At 50.7% G+C, this 17,228-nt stretch overlaps 1 protein-coding gene across 5 annotated transcripts in view; it reads left to right on the top strand.

The window, feature by feature from the left end:
• Window positions 1-17,228, top strand: part of RTKN (rhotekin) — a 194,207-nt gene that overhangs the window by 33,136 nt on the left and 143,843 nt on the right. For 2 of the 5 annotated variants that reach the window (XM_075345561.1, XM_075345588.1), the window contains exons 1-2: window positions 3,864-3,969; window positions 8,699-8,838. The exons of 2 other annotated variants lie outside the window; for them this stretch is intronic. In XM_075345561.1, coding sequence (XP_075201676.1) covers window positions 3,927-3,969; window positions 8,699-8,838 — 183 coding nt within the window. In that variant the 5' untranslated portion in view covers window positions 3,864-3,926. Of the gene's footprint in view, window positions 1-3,846; window positions 3,970-8,698; window positions 8,839-17,228 lie in introns of those variants that run through there. One more of the 5 variants, XM_075345571.1, reaches the window with a different exon arrangement.

Raw genomic sequence — 17,228 nt, 5'->3', positions numbered from 1 at the left:
AAATGTCCAGCATCTGTGAAGGTGTCACATCCCACTTACACCTCCAACAGCCATCTCCTCTGATATGGAGATGAGATGATGTGAGGACAATGGACCCAGGATGACTCCCTGCCGTCACCCTGTAACAAGAGTTGTATCTCATTAGCAAGGCTTGGAAGTAGCCAGACAGAACGACTCCAGTAAAAAATGGTTCATATCTCGCAAGCCATATCTCCGATAAATATGGCAACCATAAAAATGGTGTTTGCGCAGGCGGACGATGCTGGCACACCTTTTTTATGGAAGGGGGAGCTTGGGAAATACCCCAGGCGTGATATCAGCCATATGGGAACTCGTAGACAGGTCATGAGTCCCCTCGTTCTGTAGCTAAATTCATAACTGTCACAATGAGAGCATTGGCGTCCGCCTACGACGCTCCCAGGCAAAGTTATGGCCCATATTCCATGTTGTGAATTTGTCCATAACTCCAGCCAGGGGTGGAGCAGTGCTCCCTGTGAGGTCACTAAGGTAGGAGGGGACCTGGATTTGCCCAGGTTGATAACCCTACTTCGGCCATTTTCCAGTGTTCTTCTGCTCGGGGGCCTGGTTGGGAAAGACCTGTGAGGGAGTTCCTGGAAACCTGGTCTACAGCGCCCCCCTGTGGCCAGACACACAAGGTAACTGATGTAATTGTATACCTGTTTGTAACCCATGCTTTATCTGTAACTGTACTCTGACATATGTATATTCTGTAGATTCCCTATTGTATATATTGTAGTTCTAGTGTGCTTTAGGCGATTAAATTATATAATTAATCTTGGGCTGTTCTGTTATCTCGATCTTGAATCCCACGTCTGTGTGTTCGGCTAATAGTTACCGTGAAGCGGTTGGTGGCAGCGAGTTGTGCCAAGGATTATTGTGGGGAGGCCAGTGAGATTCGGGAAGATATTATATATTCCGCCCGCGGAGGTCGGGGGAATATATACCCTACTCTCACCGGGGACCCTTCAATAATCGGCATAAGTAGTATAGCGGCCTCCTTGCTTATTGTCGGGCAATTCCATAATTGGCCTGACTATAAGAGGGGCGCTAGAGAGCGCGTCACGTGCTCTGTCTGTCGGTCGGGAGGTATCAAGGAGGGGTGACCCCCACTTGTTACCCCCCGATTGTGACGTACTGGTAGCCAGCGCGGGGGATTTCTGAGTGACCCCCCCGGTGGTTTGTGACACTCTGTATATCCCCTCCTATTACTCTGTATATCTCCTCCTATTACTCTGTATATCTCCTCTTATTACTCCGTATATCCCCTCCTATTACTCCGTATATCCCCTCCTATTACTCCGTATATCCCCTCCTATTACTCTGTATATCCCCTCCTATTACTCTGTATATCTCCTCCTATTACTCTGTATATCCCCTCTTATTACTCCGTATATCCCCTCTTATTACTCCGTATATCCCCTCCTATTACTCCGTATATCCCCTCCTATTACTCCGTATATCCCCTCCTATTACTCTGTATATCCCCTCCTATTTCTCTGTATATCTCCTCCTATTACTCTGTATATCTCCTCCTATTACTCTGTATATCCCCTCTTATTACTCCGTATATCCCCTCCTATTACTCCGTATATCCCCTCCTATTACTCCGTATATCCCCTCCTATTACTCCGTATATCCCCTCCTATTACTCCGTATATCCCCTCCTATTACTCCGTATATCCCCTCCTATTACTCCGTATATCCCCTCCTATTACTCCGTATATCCCCTCCTATTACTCTGTATATCCCCTCCTATTACTCCGTATATCCTCTCCTATTACTCTGTATATCCCCTCCTATTACTCTGTATATCTCCTCCTATTACTCTGTATATCTCCTCCTTTTACTCTGTATATCTCCTCCTATTACTCTGTATATCCCCTCTTATTACTCTGTATATCCCCTCCTATTACTCTGTATATCTCCTCCTATTACTCTGTATATCTCCTCCTATTACTCTGTATATCCCCTCTTATTACTCTGTATATCTCCTCCTATTACTCTGTATATCTCCTCCTATTACTCTGTATATCCCCTCTTATTACTCTGTATATCCCCTCTTATTACTCTGTATATCCCCTCCTATTACTCCGTATATCCCCTCCTATTACTCCGTATATCCCCTCCTATTACTCCGTATATCCCCTCCTATTACTCCGTATATCCCCTCCTATTACTCCGTATATCCCCTCCTATTACTCCGTATATCCCCTCCTATTACTCTGTATATCCCCTCCTATTACTCCGTATATCCTCTCCTATTACTCTGTATATCTCCTCCTATTACTCTGTATATCTCCTCCTATTACTCCGTATATCCCCTCCTATTACTCTGTATATCCCCTCCTATTACTCCGTATATCCCCTCCTATTACTCCGTATATCCCCTCCTATTACTCTGTATATCCCCTCCTATTACTCCGTATATCCTCTTCTATTACTCCGTATATCCCCTCCTATTACTCTGTATATCCCCTCCTATTACTCCGTATATCCTCTCCTATTACTCCGTATATCCCCTCCTATTACTCGGTATATCCTCTCCTATTACTCCGTATATCCCCTCCTATTACTCCGTATATCCCCTCCTATTACTCCGTATATCCCCTCCTATTACTCCGTATATCCCCTCCTATTACTCTGTATATCCCCTCCTATTACTCCGTATATCCTCTCCTATTACTCTGTATATCCCCTCCTATTACTCCGTATATCCCCTCCTATTACTCCGTATATCTCCTCCTATTACTCTGTATATCTCCTCCTATTACTCTGTATATCCCCTCCTATTACTCTGTATATCCCCTCCTATTACTCCGTATATCCTCTCCTATTACTCCGTATATCTCCTCCTATTACTCTGTATATCTCTTCCTATTACTCTGTATATCCTCTCCTATTACTCCGTATATCCCCTCCTATTACTCTGTATATCCCCTCCTATTACTCTGTATATCCCCTCCTATTACTCCGTATATCCCCTCCTATTACTCCGTATATCTCCTCCTATTACTCTGTATATCTCTTCCTATTACTCTGTATATCTCTTCCTATTACTCTGTATATCCCCTCCTATTACTCTGTGTATCCCCTCCTATTACTCCGTGTATCCTCTCCTATTACTCCGTATATCTCCTCCTATTACTCTGTATATCTCTTCCTATTACTCTGTATATCCCCTCCTATTACTCCGTATATCCCCTCCTATTACTCTGTATATCCCCTCCTATTACTCTGTATATCCCCTCTTATTACTCCGTATATCCCCTCTTATTACTCCGTATATCCCCTCTTATTACTCCGTATATCCCCTCCTATTACTCTGTATATCCCCTCTTATTACTCCGTATATCCCCTCTTATTACTCCGTATATCCCCTCTTATTACTCCGTATATCCCCTCTTATTACTCCGTATATCCCCTCCTATTACTCTGTATATCCCCTCCTATTACTCTGTATATCCCCTCCTATTACTCTGTATATCTCCTCCTATTACTCCGTATATCCTCTCCTATTACTCCGTATATCCCCTCCTATTACTCTGTATATCCCCTCCTATTACTCTGTATATCCCCTCCTATTACTCTGTATATCCCCTCCTATTACTCTGTATATCCCCTCCTATTACTCCGCAATTCTCCCTCTATTACGCCATTAACTTCTGCAGTTCCTGGATATATTTGGGATTTTTATTATTTGGGATTTGACCAGCTTTATGTACTACAGGATGTAATGTAAAGTGTGCGGCGTGTGAGGGGTTAATGTGCGGCTGGGGGAGGGGAGGCTGGCAATGAATGGTGGTCTTTGAGCAGGAGGGACAGGCAGGAGGCGGAAGGAAAGTGCTGGAGAGGAAGAGCCAAGGAGAAGGACGTGGACACGGGGACAGCAGCAAGCGGGACCTCATATGTGTGTATATAGGGGACCCCGAAATACCAGCCCTCACCCCGGTCAGTGCTCCCCCAGACCTGCCACTATAACACTATAATATAACGCTCCAGACTCATTATAACACTATAATATAACGCTCCGGACTCATTATAACACTATAATATAACGCTCCAGACTCATTATAACACTATAATATAACGCTCCAGACTCATTATAACACTATAATATAACGCTCCAGACTCATTATAACACTATAATATAACGCTCCAGACTCATTATAAATATATAATATAACGCTCCAGACTCATTATAACACTATAATATAACGCTCCAGACTCATTATAACACTATAATATAACGCTCCAGACTCATTATAAATATATAATATAACGCTCCGGACTCATTATAACACTATAATATAACGCTCCAGACTCATTATAACACTATAATATAACGCTCCAGACTCATTATAAATATATAATATAACGCTCCGGACTCATTATAACACTATAATATAACGCTCCAGACTCATTATAACACTATAATATAACGCTCCGGACTCATTATAACACTATAATATAACGCTCCAGACTCATTATAACACTATAATATAACGCTCCGGACTCATTATAACACTATAATATAACGCTCCGGACTCATTATAACACTATAATATAACACTCCAGACTCATTATAACACTATAATATAACGCTCTGGACTCATTATAACACTATAATATAACGCTCTGGACTCTTTATAACACTATAATATAACGCTCCGGACTCATTATAACACTATAATATAATGCTCCGGACTCATTATAACACTATAATATAACGCTCCAGACTCATTATAACACTATAATATAACGCTCCGGACTCATTATAACACTATAATATAACGCTCCAGACTCATTATAACACTATAATATAACGCTCCGGACTCATTATAACACTATAATATAACGCTCCGGACTCATTATAACACTATAATATAACGCTCCGGACTCATTATAACACTATAATATAACACTCCAGACTCATTATAACACTATAATATAACGCTCCAGACTCATTATAAATATATAATATAACGCCCTGGACTCATTATAACACTATAATATAACGCTCCAGATTCATTATAAATATATAATATAACGCTCCGGACTCATTATAACACTATAATATAACGCTCCAGATTCATTATAAATATATAATATAACGCCCTGGACTCTTTATAACACTATAATATAACACTCCAGACTCATTATAACACTACAATATAACGCTCCAGACTCATTATAACACTATAATATCCTGCTCCTGGTATAACGCTCCGGACTCTTTATAACACTATAATATAACGCTCCAGACTCATTATAAATATATAATATAACGCTCCGGACTCTTTATAACACTATAATATAACGCTCCAGACTCATTATAACACTATAATATAACGCTCCAGACTCATTATAAATATATAATATAACGCCCTGGACTCTTTATAACACTATAATATAATGCTCCAGACTCATTATAACACTATAATATCCTGATCCCGGAATAATGCTCTGGACTTTTTATAACACTATAATATAACGCTCCGGACTCATTATAAATATATAATATAACGCCCTGGACTCTTTATAACACTATAATATAATGCTCCAGACTCATTATAACACTATAATATCCTGATCCCGGAATAATGCTCTGGACTCTTTATAACACTATAATATAACGCTCCGGACTCATTATAACACTATAATATCTGCTCCTGGTATAACGCTGTGTCCTGGCCATTCTCTGTGTAACATTCTAGGGACAGATCTCTCCTCTTGGGTTGGCTCAGCTCTGCTCTCTCCTCTGGGGTTGGCTCAGCTCTGCTCTCTCCTCTGGGGTCTGTGCTCTCCTCTGGGGTTTGCGCAATATCTTCTAGGATCGGCGCTCTCTCCTCTGGGATCAGCTAAACTCTCTCCTCTGGGGTCCGTAGTCTTTCCTCTGGGGTCAGCTCAGCTCTCTACTCTTGGGTCAGTGCCCTCTCCTCTTGGGTTAGCTAAGGTCTCTCCTCTGGGGTCCGTAGTCTTTCCTCTGGGATCAGCTCTTTCCTCTGGGGTTGGGTCAGATCTCTCCTTTGGGGTCGGTGTGCTCAACTCTGGGGTTTGCGCAATCTCTTCTAGGATCGGCGCTCTCTCCTCTGGGATCAGCTAAACTTTCTCCTCTGGGGTCCGTAGTCTTTCCTCTGGGGTCAGCTCTTTCTTCTGGGGTTGGGTCAGATCTCTCTTTTGGGGTCGGTGTGCTCAACTCTGGGGTTGGGTCAGATCTCTCCTTTGGGGTCGGTGTGCTCAACTCTGGGGTTTGCGAGCTCTCTTCTGGGGTTGGTATGCTCTCCTCCGGGGTCTGCTCAGCTCTCTCCTCTGGGGTTTGTGCGCTCTTCAATGGGGACGGCTCAGCTTTCTCTTTTGGGGTCAGAGCTCTCTCCTCTGGGGTCGGGGTCAGCTCTCTCCTCTGGGGTCGGGGTCAGCTCTGTCCTCTATGGTTGGGGTCAGCTCTCTTCTCTGAGGCCGGCTCCTCTCTCTCCTCTGGGTTTGGTGCAGCTCTTTCCTATGGGGTCAGTGCTCACTCCTCTGGAGTCAGCTCAGCTCTCTCTTCTGAGATCAGCACTCTCTCCTTTGGGGATAGGTTTTCTCTCTCCTCTGGGGTTGGCTCAGCTCTCTTCTGGGTCAGTTCAGCTCTCTCCTCTGGGGTCACCTCTTTCCTCTGGGGTAGGGTCAGCTCTCTCCTCTGGGGTCAGCGTGCTTTCTTCTGGGGTCGGTGGGCTCTCCTCTGGGGTCGGCTCAGCTCTATCCTCTGGGGTTGGCTCAGCTATGTCCTCTGGGGTCGGCTCAGCTCTGTCCTCTAAGCTCTCTGGTCTGGGGTGGGCTCAGCTCTCTCCTCTGGGGTGGGCTCAGCTCTCTCCTCTGGGGTGGGCTCAGCTCTCTCCTCTGGGGTTGGCTCAGCTCTGTCCTCTAAGCTCTCTTCTCTGGGGTGGGCTCAGCTCTCTCCTCTGGGGTGGGCTCAGCTATGTCCTCTGGGGTCGGCTCAGCTCTATCCTCTGGGGTTGGCTCAGCTATGTCCTCTGGGGTCGGCTCAGCTCTGTCCTCTAAGCTCTCTGGTCTGGGGTGGGCTCAGCTCTCTCCTCTGGGGTGGGCTCAGCTCTCTCCTCTGGGGTTGGCTCAGCTCTGTCCTCTAAGCTCTCTTCTCTGGGGTGGGCTCAGCTCTCTCCTCTGGGGTGGGCTCAGCTATGTCCTCTGGGGTCGGCTCAGCTCTATCCTCTGGGGTTGGCTCAGCTATGTCCTCTGGGGTCGGCTCAGCTCTGTCCTCTAAGCTCTCTGGTCTGGGGTGGGCTCAGCTCTCTCCTCTGGGGTGGGCTCAGCTCTCTCCTCTGGGGTGGGCTCAGCTCTCTCCTCTGGGGTGGGCTCAGCTCTCTCCTCTGGGGTGGGCTCAGCTCTCTCCTCTGGGGTTGGCTCAGCTCTGTCCTCTAAGCTCTCTTCTCTGGGGTGGGCTCAGCTCTCTCCTCTGGGGTGGGCTCAGCTCTCTCCTCTGGGGTCGGCTCAGCTCTATCCTCTGGGGTTGGCTCAGCTATGTCCTCTGGGGTCGGCTCAGCTCTGTCCTCTAAGCTCTCTGGTCTGGGGTGGGCTCAGCTCTCTCCTCTGGGGTGGGCTCAGCTCTCTCCTCTGGGGTTGGCTCAGCTCTGTCCTCTAAGCTCTCTTCTCTGGGGTGGGCTCAGCTCTCTCCTCTGGGGTGGGCTCAGCTATGTCCTCTGGGGTCGGCTCAGCTCTATCCTCTGGGGTTGGCTCAGCTATGTCCTCTGGGGTCGGCTCAGCTCTGTCCTCTAAGCTCTCTGGTCTGGGGTGGGCTCAGCTCTCTCCTCTGGGGTGGGCTCAGCTCTCTCCTCTGGGGTGGGCTCAGCTCTCTCCTCTGGGGTGGGCTCAGCTCTCTCCTCTGGGGTTGGCTCAGCTCTGTCCTCTAAGCTCTCTTCTCTGGGGTGGGCTCAGCTCTCTCCTCTGGGGTGGGCTCAGCTCTCTCCTCTGGGGTCGGCTCAGCTCTATCCTCTGGGGTTGGCTCAGCTATGTCCTCTGGGGTCGGCTCAGCTCTGTCCTCTAAGCTCTCTGGTCTGGGGTGGGCTCAGCTCTCTCCTCTGGGGTGGGCTCAGCTCTCTCCTCTGGGGTGGGCTCAGCTCTCTCCTCTGGGGTGGGCTCAGCTCTCTCCTCTGGGGTGGGCTCAGCTCTCTCCTCTGGGGTGGGCTCAGCTCTCTCCTCTGGGGTCGGCTCAGCTCTCTCCTCTGGGGTCGGCTCAGCTCTGTCCTCTAAGCTCTCTGGTCTGGGGTGGGCTCAGCTCTCTCCTCTGGGGTGGGCTCAGCTCTCTCCTCTGGGGTGGGCTCAGCTCTCTCCTCTGGGGTGGGCTCAGCTCTCTCCTCTGGGGTGGGCTCAGCTCTCTCCTCTGGGGTGGGCTCAGCTCTCTCCTCTGGGGTGGGCTCAGCTCTCTCCTCTGGGGTCGGCTCAGCTCTCTCCTCTGGGGTTGGCTCAGCTCTCCTCTAGGGTTGAGCCAGCTCTCTCCTGAGGTCAACGATCTCTTTTTTTTTTTTTGGTCAGCTCTCTCCCCTGGGGTTGGTGCTTTTTCTTCTGGGGTCGGCGCTCTCGCCTTTGGGGTCAGCTCTCTCCTCTGGGGTCAGCGCTCTCGCCGCAGGGATTGGTGGTCTGTCCTCTTGGGTCGACTGTTGAGGTGACAGATGCTAGTTTGCAGGGCACCAGGGTGTGGTGATGGCACAGGACAAGGGTCGCCCTCGGGAGCCCCCGGATTTGTGGTCGGATATGGAGGAGAAGTTGTGGATCCTACAAGACATGAACATGTTGTACATCCGGCAGATCGGCCTCAGCCTGCAGGTAATCCCCTGCCCCATAGATGGCCCCTGTATGTGGTCCCTGTGTGTGACTGCCCCTCACAGCCAGGTTCCTTCATATATAATACTAGAAGGTGGCCGGATTCTACGCATCGGGTATTCTAGAATTTACGTATTGTGTAGTTAATGTATGATTTTTGTTATATATATATATATAGATGTTGTTGTGTGTAGTTACCAAGTGTTTGTGTAGGGGCTGTACATGTTCTGGGTGTTGTCTGGGTGTGGCGGGGGGTGAGAGCGGTGTTGTTTGTGTGTTGCGTTGTGTGTGTTGCGTTGTTTGTGGAGCGCTGTGTGTCTGTCGCGTTGTGTGTGTGTGTGTGTTGCGCGGTTTGTGTGTGTGTGTTTTGGGGGAGGTATGTTTTGTGCAATGTGTGTGTTGTGCGGTATGTGCGTATATTTGTGTGTGCCGCGGTGTTTGTATGTTGGGTGTTGTGTGTGTGTGCGGCGTTGTCTGTGTGTGTGGGTGTCTGTGTAGGGCGGTGTTTGTGGTTCCCAGTGTGTGTGTGTGTGTGTGTTTTGGGGGAGGTGTGCACCCCCCATCGTGCTCCATCCCCCATGCTGTGCACCCCCCATCGTGCTCCATCCCCCATGCTGCGCACCCCCCATCGTGCTCCATCCCTCATGCTGTGCACCCCCCATCGTGCTCCATCCCCCATGCTGCGCACCCCCCATCGTGCTCCATCCCCCATGCTGTGCACCCCCCATCGTGCTCCATCCCCCATGCTGCGCACTCCCCATCGTGCTCCATCCCCATGCTGCGCACTCCCCATCGTGCTCCATCCCCCATGCTGCGCATTCCCCATCGTGCTCCATCCCCCATGCTGCGCACTCCCCATCGTGCTCCATCCCCCATGCTGCGCACTCAACATCGTGCTCCATCCCCCATGCTGCGCACTCCCCATCGTGCTCCATCCACCATGCTGCACACCCCCCATCGTGCTCCATCCCCCATGCTGCGCACCCCCCATCGTGCTCCATCCCCCATGCTGCGCACTCCCCATCGTGCTCCATCCCCATGCTGCGCACTCCCCATCGTGCTCCATCCCCCATGCTGCACACTCCCCATCGTGCTCCATCCCCCATGCTGTGCACCCCCCATCGTGCTCCACAGTCACACATCAGACAGTATACACGCACACATGTGATCGCATACACTCACACCCCACTTCTGCCTGTGCCCTCCGGTGTGCGGTCCCAGCAGCTGTGCTGCACGCAGTGCTCTTCTGCCTTCTGCCGACACTCACACATCCGATCGCATACGCGCACACACCCGATCGCATACACGCACACACCCGATCGCATACACGCACACACCCGATCACATACATGCACACACCCGATCACATACACGCACACACCCGATCGCATACACGCACACACCCGATCGCATACATGCACACACCCGATCGCATACACTCACACACACCCGATCACATACACGCACACACACATTGACGATATTGCACATACACGCACACACACACTCACAACATCTGGAGATACCACATGCTTCCAGCCATGTGATCCTCCGGCAGGTCCTGGAAGGTCACTGCACGCACAGTATCACCGCCGAGAAGCAAGCGATATCACTGGATGTTGTGTGTGGATGCGATCTGATGTGTGTGTGAGGTGTGTGTGAGAGTGAGTGTGATCTGATGTGTGTGTATCTGTTCTTATGTGTGTGTGTGTTCCGCCGCTGCAGGACCTTGATGCGCTCACCTGGGAGCGGGTGTACACTGGTAACCATGCTACACAATATTACTCGATGTGTACCATGGTTACCAGCGTACCCCGCCCCCCGCTCGCACGGGAGCCCACACTAGCGTACGCCGGCAACCCCAGCAATGCGAGGGTATGTGTCGGCTGGGTTGGCGGCGTACGCTGATGTGGGCTCCCGGGGTTAAAGCACTCACCTGGGAGTCGGGGCTCCGTGTCGTTTCGGGGAATGCATGCGGGGGGCGGGGCCAGAGTGAGCGTGCAATGCGTGAGGGGGGCGGGGCGTGGCCGAGTTGCCAATGCGTGCAGGGGGCTGGGGCGAGAGGCCAATCCGTGTGGGGGGCGGAACCTGGGCGAGCGGCCAATCCGTGCGGGGGGGCGGAGCCGAGGCGAGCGGCCAATGAGACGCTTGTCGCGGTAAGGACACAATTTTGGAGCAAGACAGACAGACAGACAGAATAAGGCAATTATATATATAGATACAGTACGTATCCGAGATCTAGCAGCAGTGGAGATATATTTTATGTACAATGTGTCATGGCCAGAGCGTTGACTACGCTAGTCGGAGCCCACTATATTACCAGCGCTAAGTCATGACCGTATTCAGCCTCTGTGGTCACGTGCTGGAGTCAGCGGCTGAAGATGTCAGCCATCTGACCCCACCATCAGCTGGTGAAGATGTCAGCCGTCAGACCCCACCATCAGTTGGTGACGATGTCTGTCGCCTGACTCCACCATGAGTTGGTGAGGATGTCTGTCGCCTGACTCCACCATCAGTTGGTGAGGATGTCTGTCGCCTGACCCCATCATCAGTTGGTGAGGATGTCTGTCGTCGGACCCCACCATCAGTTGATGAGGATGTCTGTCGTCGGACCCCACCATCAGTTGATGAGGATGTCTGCCCCCAGACACCGCCATCAGCTGGTGAAGATGTCAGCCGTCAGACCCCACCATCAGTTGGTGAGGATGTCTGTCGTCTGACCCCACCATCAGCTGGTGAAGATATCAGCCGTCGGACCCCATCATCAGTTGGTGAGGATGTCTGCCTCCAGTCGCCGCCATCACCTGGTGAATATGCTGTCATGACACGTAAATACGTGTCCATGAAAGTGCCACAGATATGAGATGCGCTAAGTTCAAGTACAAAGAAACATGGCACACATGAGCCTCATGGCGGTGATGGACAGGAGAGCCAATGGAGGTGCTGGACAGGAGAGCCAATGGAGGTGCTGGACATGAGCATGGGTCCACATAGAAATTCAGGACAGGTTTCAAAACAGGATTTATGATTTGGTGACACAGGGTCCCCAAACGTCCCGCCCCGCAGTGCATGGATGTGCGCTGTACGGGGAGGTCTGTATAATGGATCCTTGTGGATATCTGTAGGATTATGTCAGGGGCAGCCTGGCTCCGTCTCAGACGCCGATCACACAATGATTTCTGTGTCTCTCGCATCCTGACATTTTGAGAGGACATTGGGGTATGTTGTGCGCCCACACTGCGAACGTCACAAGCTTAACCCTTTCATCAGTTCTAATGGAGAGAAGAGCAGATTGTTTTGGGACATAATATATTGGAAATATAATGCTTCAATGCTTGGAACCTGATAGAAGAAGCTTCTGGAAGCAGTATATGGAAAGTTTAGGCATCAGTATAGGGGGCTGCAGAAGTAGCAGCCATATCAGATCCTTACATTCAAGGAAGTGCGAAGACCACATAGGAAGTCTTAACAGTAGAGAAGTATTGGAGAAGATGATGAGATGTGGAGTAGTAGAGAAGTCCTGGAGAAGGTGGTGAGATGAAATTGTGACTGATGATGAAGAAGTCTTGGAGAAGATGCTGAGATGAGGTTGTGACTGATATCTAATACACGAGAAGTCTGTCTAGAAGATGATGAGGTTGTGACTGATGGAAAGGGAGTAGTACTAGAAGTCTTGGAGAAGATGCTGAGATGAGGTTGTGACTGATATCTAATACACGAGAAGTCTGTCTAGAAGATAATGAGGTTGTGACTGATGGAAAGGGAGTAGTACTAGAAGTCTTGGAGAAGATGCTGAGATGAGGTTGTGACTGATGGAAAGGGAGTAGTACTAGGAGAAGTCTTGGAGAAGATGCTGAGATGAGGTTTTGACTGATGGAGGTGTAGAACATGGAGACATCTTGGTCAGTATGGTGAGATGAGGTTGTGACTGATGATGGAGATGTAGTACAGGATAAGTCTTGGAGAAGGTGTTGAGATGAGGTTGTGACTGATAATAGATATCTAGTACATGAGAAGTCTTCGAGAAGATGAGGTTGTGACTGATGGAAAGGGAGTAGTACTAGGAGAAGTCTTGGAGAAGGTGGTGAGATGAGGTTGTGTCTGATGGAGGTGTAGTACACGGTGACGTCTTGGTCAGTATGGTGAGATGAGGTTGTGACTGATGATGGAGATGTAGTACTAGAAGAAGTCTTGGAGAATGAGGTGAGATGAGGTTGTGGCTGATGAAGGTGTAGTACAGGAGAAGTCTTGGTCAGTATGGTGAGATGAGGTTGTGACTGATGATGGAGGTGTAGTACAGGAGAAGTCTTGGTCAGTATGGTGAAATGAGGTTGTGACTGATGATGGAGGTGTAGTACAGGAGAAGTCTAGCTCGGGATGGTGAGATGAGGATGTGACTGATGATGGAGGTGTAGTACAGGAGAAGTCTTGAAGAAAGTGCTGAGATGAGATTGTGATTGATGCAGGTGTAGTACAGGAGAAGTCTTGGTCAGGGTTGTGAGATAAGGTGGTGACTGATGGAGGAGTAGTAGAGAAGTAATCCTGGAGAAGGTGGTGAGATGAGGTTGTGAATGATGGAGGTGCAGTACAGGAAAAGACCTGGAGAAGATGCTGAGATAAGGGTGTGAATGATGGAGGCGCAGTACAGGAGAAGTCCTGGAGAAGGAGGTGAGGTTGCGACTGATGGAGGTGTAGTACAGGAGAAGTCTTGGAGATTATGGTGAGATCAAGTTGTGAATGATGGAGGTGCAGTACAGGAAAAGACCTGGAGAAGATGCTGAGATAAGGGTGTGAATGATGGAGGCGCAGTACAGGAGAAGTCCTGGAGAAGGAGGTGAGGTTGCGACTGATGGAGGTGTAGTTCAAAGAGAATTCACATACTTCTATCACTCAAAGATGTGTTATCGGTCAGTTTTAGGTCAAATTTATGCAGATATGGAAAATTCTAAACGATTCACCAACTTTCAAGCTCCACTGTATATAGCAGTGATCACCTGGAGTGTATACATACTGTGTGTCTATATAGTAGTGACAAGCTTGTGTGTAAATGTGTCCTATGACCGTAGCCGATGACACCAATGTGGGGGGTGATCGGAATCTGCTATCGGAGGACCTCTGTCTCCAAGTGAATTCTGAGTACATGTGTTTGTCTCTTATGCTCATCAATACCCCACACTCCATCACTTATATCGACCACTTACAGCCTGAGCCCCCTCCTCCATCACTTATACTGACCACTTACAGCCTGAGCCCCCTCCTCTATCACTTATACTGACCACTTACAGCCTGAGCCCCCTCCTCCATCACTTATACTGACCACTTACAGCCTGAGCCCCCTCCTCCATCTCTGACCACTTACAGCCTGAGCCCCCACCTCCATCTCTGACCACTTACAGCCTGAGCCCCCACCTCCATCTCTGACCACTTACAGCCTGAGCCCCCACCTCCATCTCTGACCACTTACAGCCTGAGCCCCCACCTCCATCTCTGACCACTTACAGCCTGAGGCCCCTCCTCCATCTCTGACCACTTACAGCCTGAGCCCCCTCCTCCATCTCTGACCACTTACAGCCTGAGCCCCCACCTCCATCTCTGACCACTTACAGCCTGAGGCCCCTCCTCCATCTCTGACCACTTACAGCCTGAGCCCCCACCTCCATCTCTGACCACTTACAGCCTGAGCCCCCACCTCCATCTCTGACCACTTACAGCCTGAGCCCCCACCTCCATCTCTGACCACTTACAGCCTGAGCCCCCACCTCCATCTCTGACCACTTACAGCCTGAGCCCCCACCTCCATCTCTGACCACTTACAGCCTGAGCCCCCACCTCCATCTCTGACCACTTACAGCCTGAGGCCCCTCCTCCATCTCTGACCACTTACAGCCTGAGCCCCCACCTCCATCTCTGACCACTTACAGCCTGAGCCCCCACCTCCATCTCTGACCACTTACAGCCTGAGCCCCCACCTCCATCTCTGACCACTTACAGCCTGAGCCCCCACCTCCATCTCTGACCACTTACAGCCTGAGCCCCCACCTCCATCTCTGACCACTTACAGCCTGAGCCCCCACCTCCATCTCTGACCACTTACAGCCTGAGGCCCCTCCTCCATCTCTGACCACTTACAGCCTGAGCCCCCACCTCCATCTCTGACCACTTACAGCCTGAGGCCCCTCCTCCATCTCTGACCACTTACAGCCTGAGCCCCCACCTCCATCTCTGACCACTTACAGCCTGAGCCCCCTCCTCCATCTCTGACCACTTACAGCCTGAGCCCCCACCTCCATCTCTGACCACTTACAGCCTGAGCCCCCTCCTCCATCTCTGACCACTTACAGCCTGAACCTCCTTTTCCTCCATCACTTATACCGACCACTTACAGCCTGAACCTCCTCCTCCATCTCTGACCACTTACAGCCTGAGCCCCCTCCTCCATCTCTGACCACTTACAGCCTGAACCTCCTTTTCCTCCATCACTTATACCGACCACTTACAGCCTGAACCTCCTCCTCCATCTCTGACCACTTACAGCCTGAACCTCCTCCTCCATCTCTGACCATTTTCAGCCTGAGCTCCCTCCTCCATCTCTGACCACTTACAGCCTGTGTCCCCTCCTCCATCTCTGACCATTTACAGCCCGAACCTCCTCCTCCATCTCTGACCACTTACAGCCTGTGTCCCCTACTCTATCACTTATACTGACGAGTTACAGCCTGAGCCCCCTCCTCCATTTCTTATACCGACCATTTACAGCCTGAACCTCCTCCTCTATCTCTGACCATTTACAGCCTGTGTCCCCTCCTCCATTTCTGACCATTTACAGCCTGAGCCCCCTCCTCCATTTCTGACCACTTACAGCCTGAGCCCCCTCCTCCATCTCTGACCACTTACAGCCTGAGCCCCCTCCTCCATCTCTGACCACTTACAGCCTGAGCCCCCTCCTCCATCTCTGACCACTTACAGCCTGAGCTCCCTCCTCCATCTCTGACCACTTACAGCCTGAACCCCCTCCTCCATCTCTGACCACTTACAGCCTCAGCTCCCTCCTCCATCTCTGACCACTTACAGCCTGTGTCCCCTCCTCCATCTCTGACCATTTACAGCCCGAACCTCCTCCTCCATCTCTGACCACTTACAGCCTGTGTCCCCTACTCCATCACTTATACTGACCACTTACAGCCTGAGCCCCCTCCTCCATCTCTTATACCGACCATTTACAGCCTGAACCTCCTCCTCCATCACTTATACCGACCACTTACAGCCTGAACCTCCTCCTCCATCTCTGACCACTTACAGCCTGTGTCCCCTACTCCATCTCTGACCATTTACAGCCTGAGCTCCCTCCTCCATCTCTGACCACTTACAGCCTGAACATCCTCCTCCTCCATCTCTGACCACATACAGCCAGAGCTCCCTCCTCCATCTCTGACCACTTACAGCCTGAGCCCCCTCCTCCATCTCTGACCACTTACAGCCTGAGCTCCCTCCTCCATCTCTGACCACTTACAGCCTGAACCTCCTCCTCCTCCATCTCTGACCACTTACAGCCAGAGCCCCCTCCTCCATCTCTGACCACTTACAGCCTGAGCCCCCTCCTCCATCTCTGACCACTTACAGCCTGAGCCCCCTCCTCCATCTTTGACCACTTACGGCCTGAGCCCCTCCTCTATCTCTGACCACTTACAGCCTGAGCCCCTCCTTCTCTGACCACTTACAGCCTGAGCTCCCTCCTCCATCTCTGATAGTGACCACTTACAGCCTGAGCTCCCTTCTCCATCTCTGACCACTTACAGCCTGAGCCCCCTCCTCCATCTTTGACCACTTACGGCCTGAGCCCCTCCTCTATCTCTGACCACTTACAGCCTGAGCTCCCTCCTCCATCTCTGACCACTTACAGCCTGAGCCCCCTCCTCCATCTTTGACCACTTACAGCCTGAGCCCCTCCTTCTCTGACCACTTACAGCCTGAGCCCCCTCCTCCATCTCTGACCACTTACAGCCTGAGCCCCCTCCTCCATCTCTGACCACTTACAGCCTGAGCCCCCTCCTCCATCTTTGACCACTTACAGCCTGAGCCCCCTCCTCCATCTCTGACCACTTACAGCCTGAGCCCCCTCCTCCATCTCTGACCACTTACAGCCTGAACCTCCTTTTCCTCCATCACTTATACCGACCACTTACAGCCTGAACCTCCTCCTCCATCTCTGACCACTTACAGCCTGAGCCCCCTCCTCCATCTCTGACCACTTACAGCCTGAGCTCCCTCCTCCATCTCTGACCACTTACAGCCTGAGCTCCCTCCTCCATCTCTGACCACTTACAGCCTGTGTCCCTTCCTCCATCTCTGACCACTTACAGCCAGAGCCCCCTCCTCCATCTCTGACCACTTAC

This window comes from Anomaloglossus baeobatrachus, chromosome 1, assembly GCF_048569485.1.
Source record: "Anomaloglossus baeobatrachus isolate aAnoBae1 chromosome 1, aAnoBae1.hap1, whole genome shotgun sequence".
Taxonomy (NCBI): Eukaryota; Metazoa; Chordata; class Amphibia; order Anura; family Aromobatidae; genus Anomaloglossus; species Anomaloglossus baeobatrachus.
Note: the sequence above shows the minus strand (reverse complement) of the source record. Positions and strands in the feature narration are given on the sequence as shown.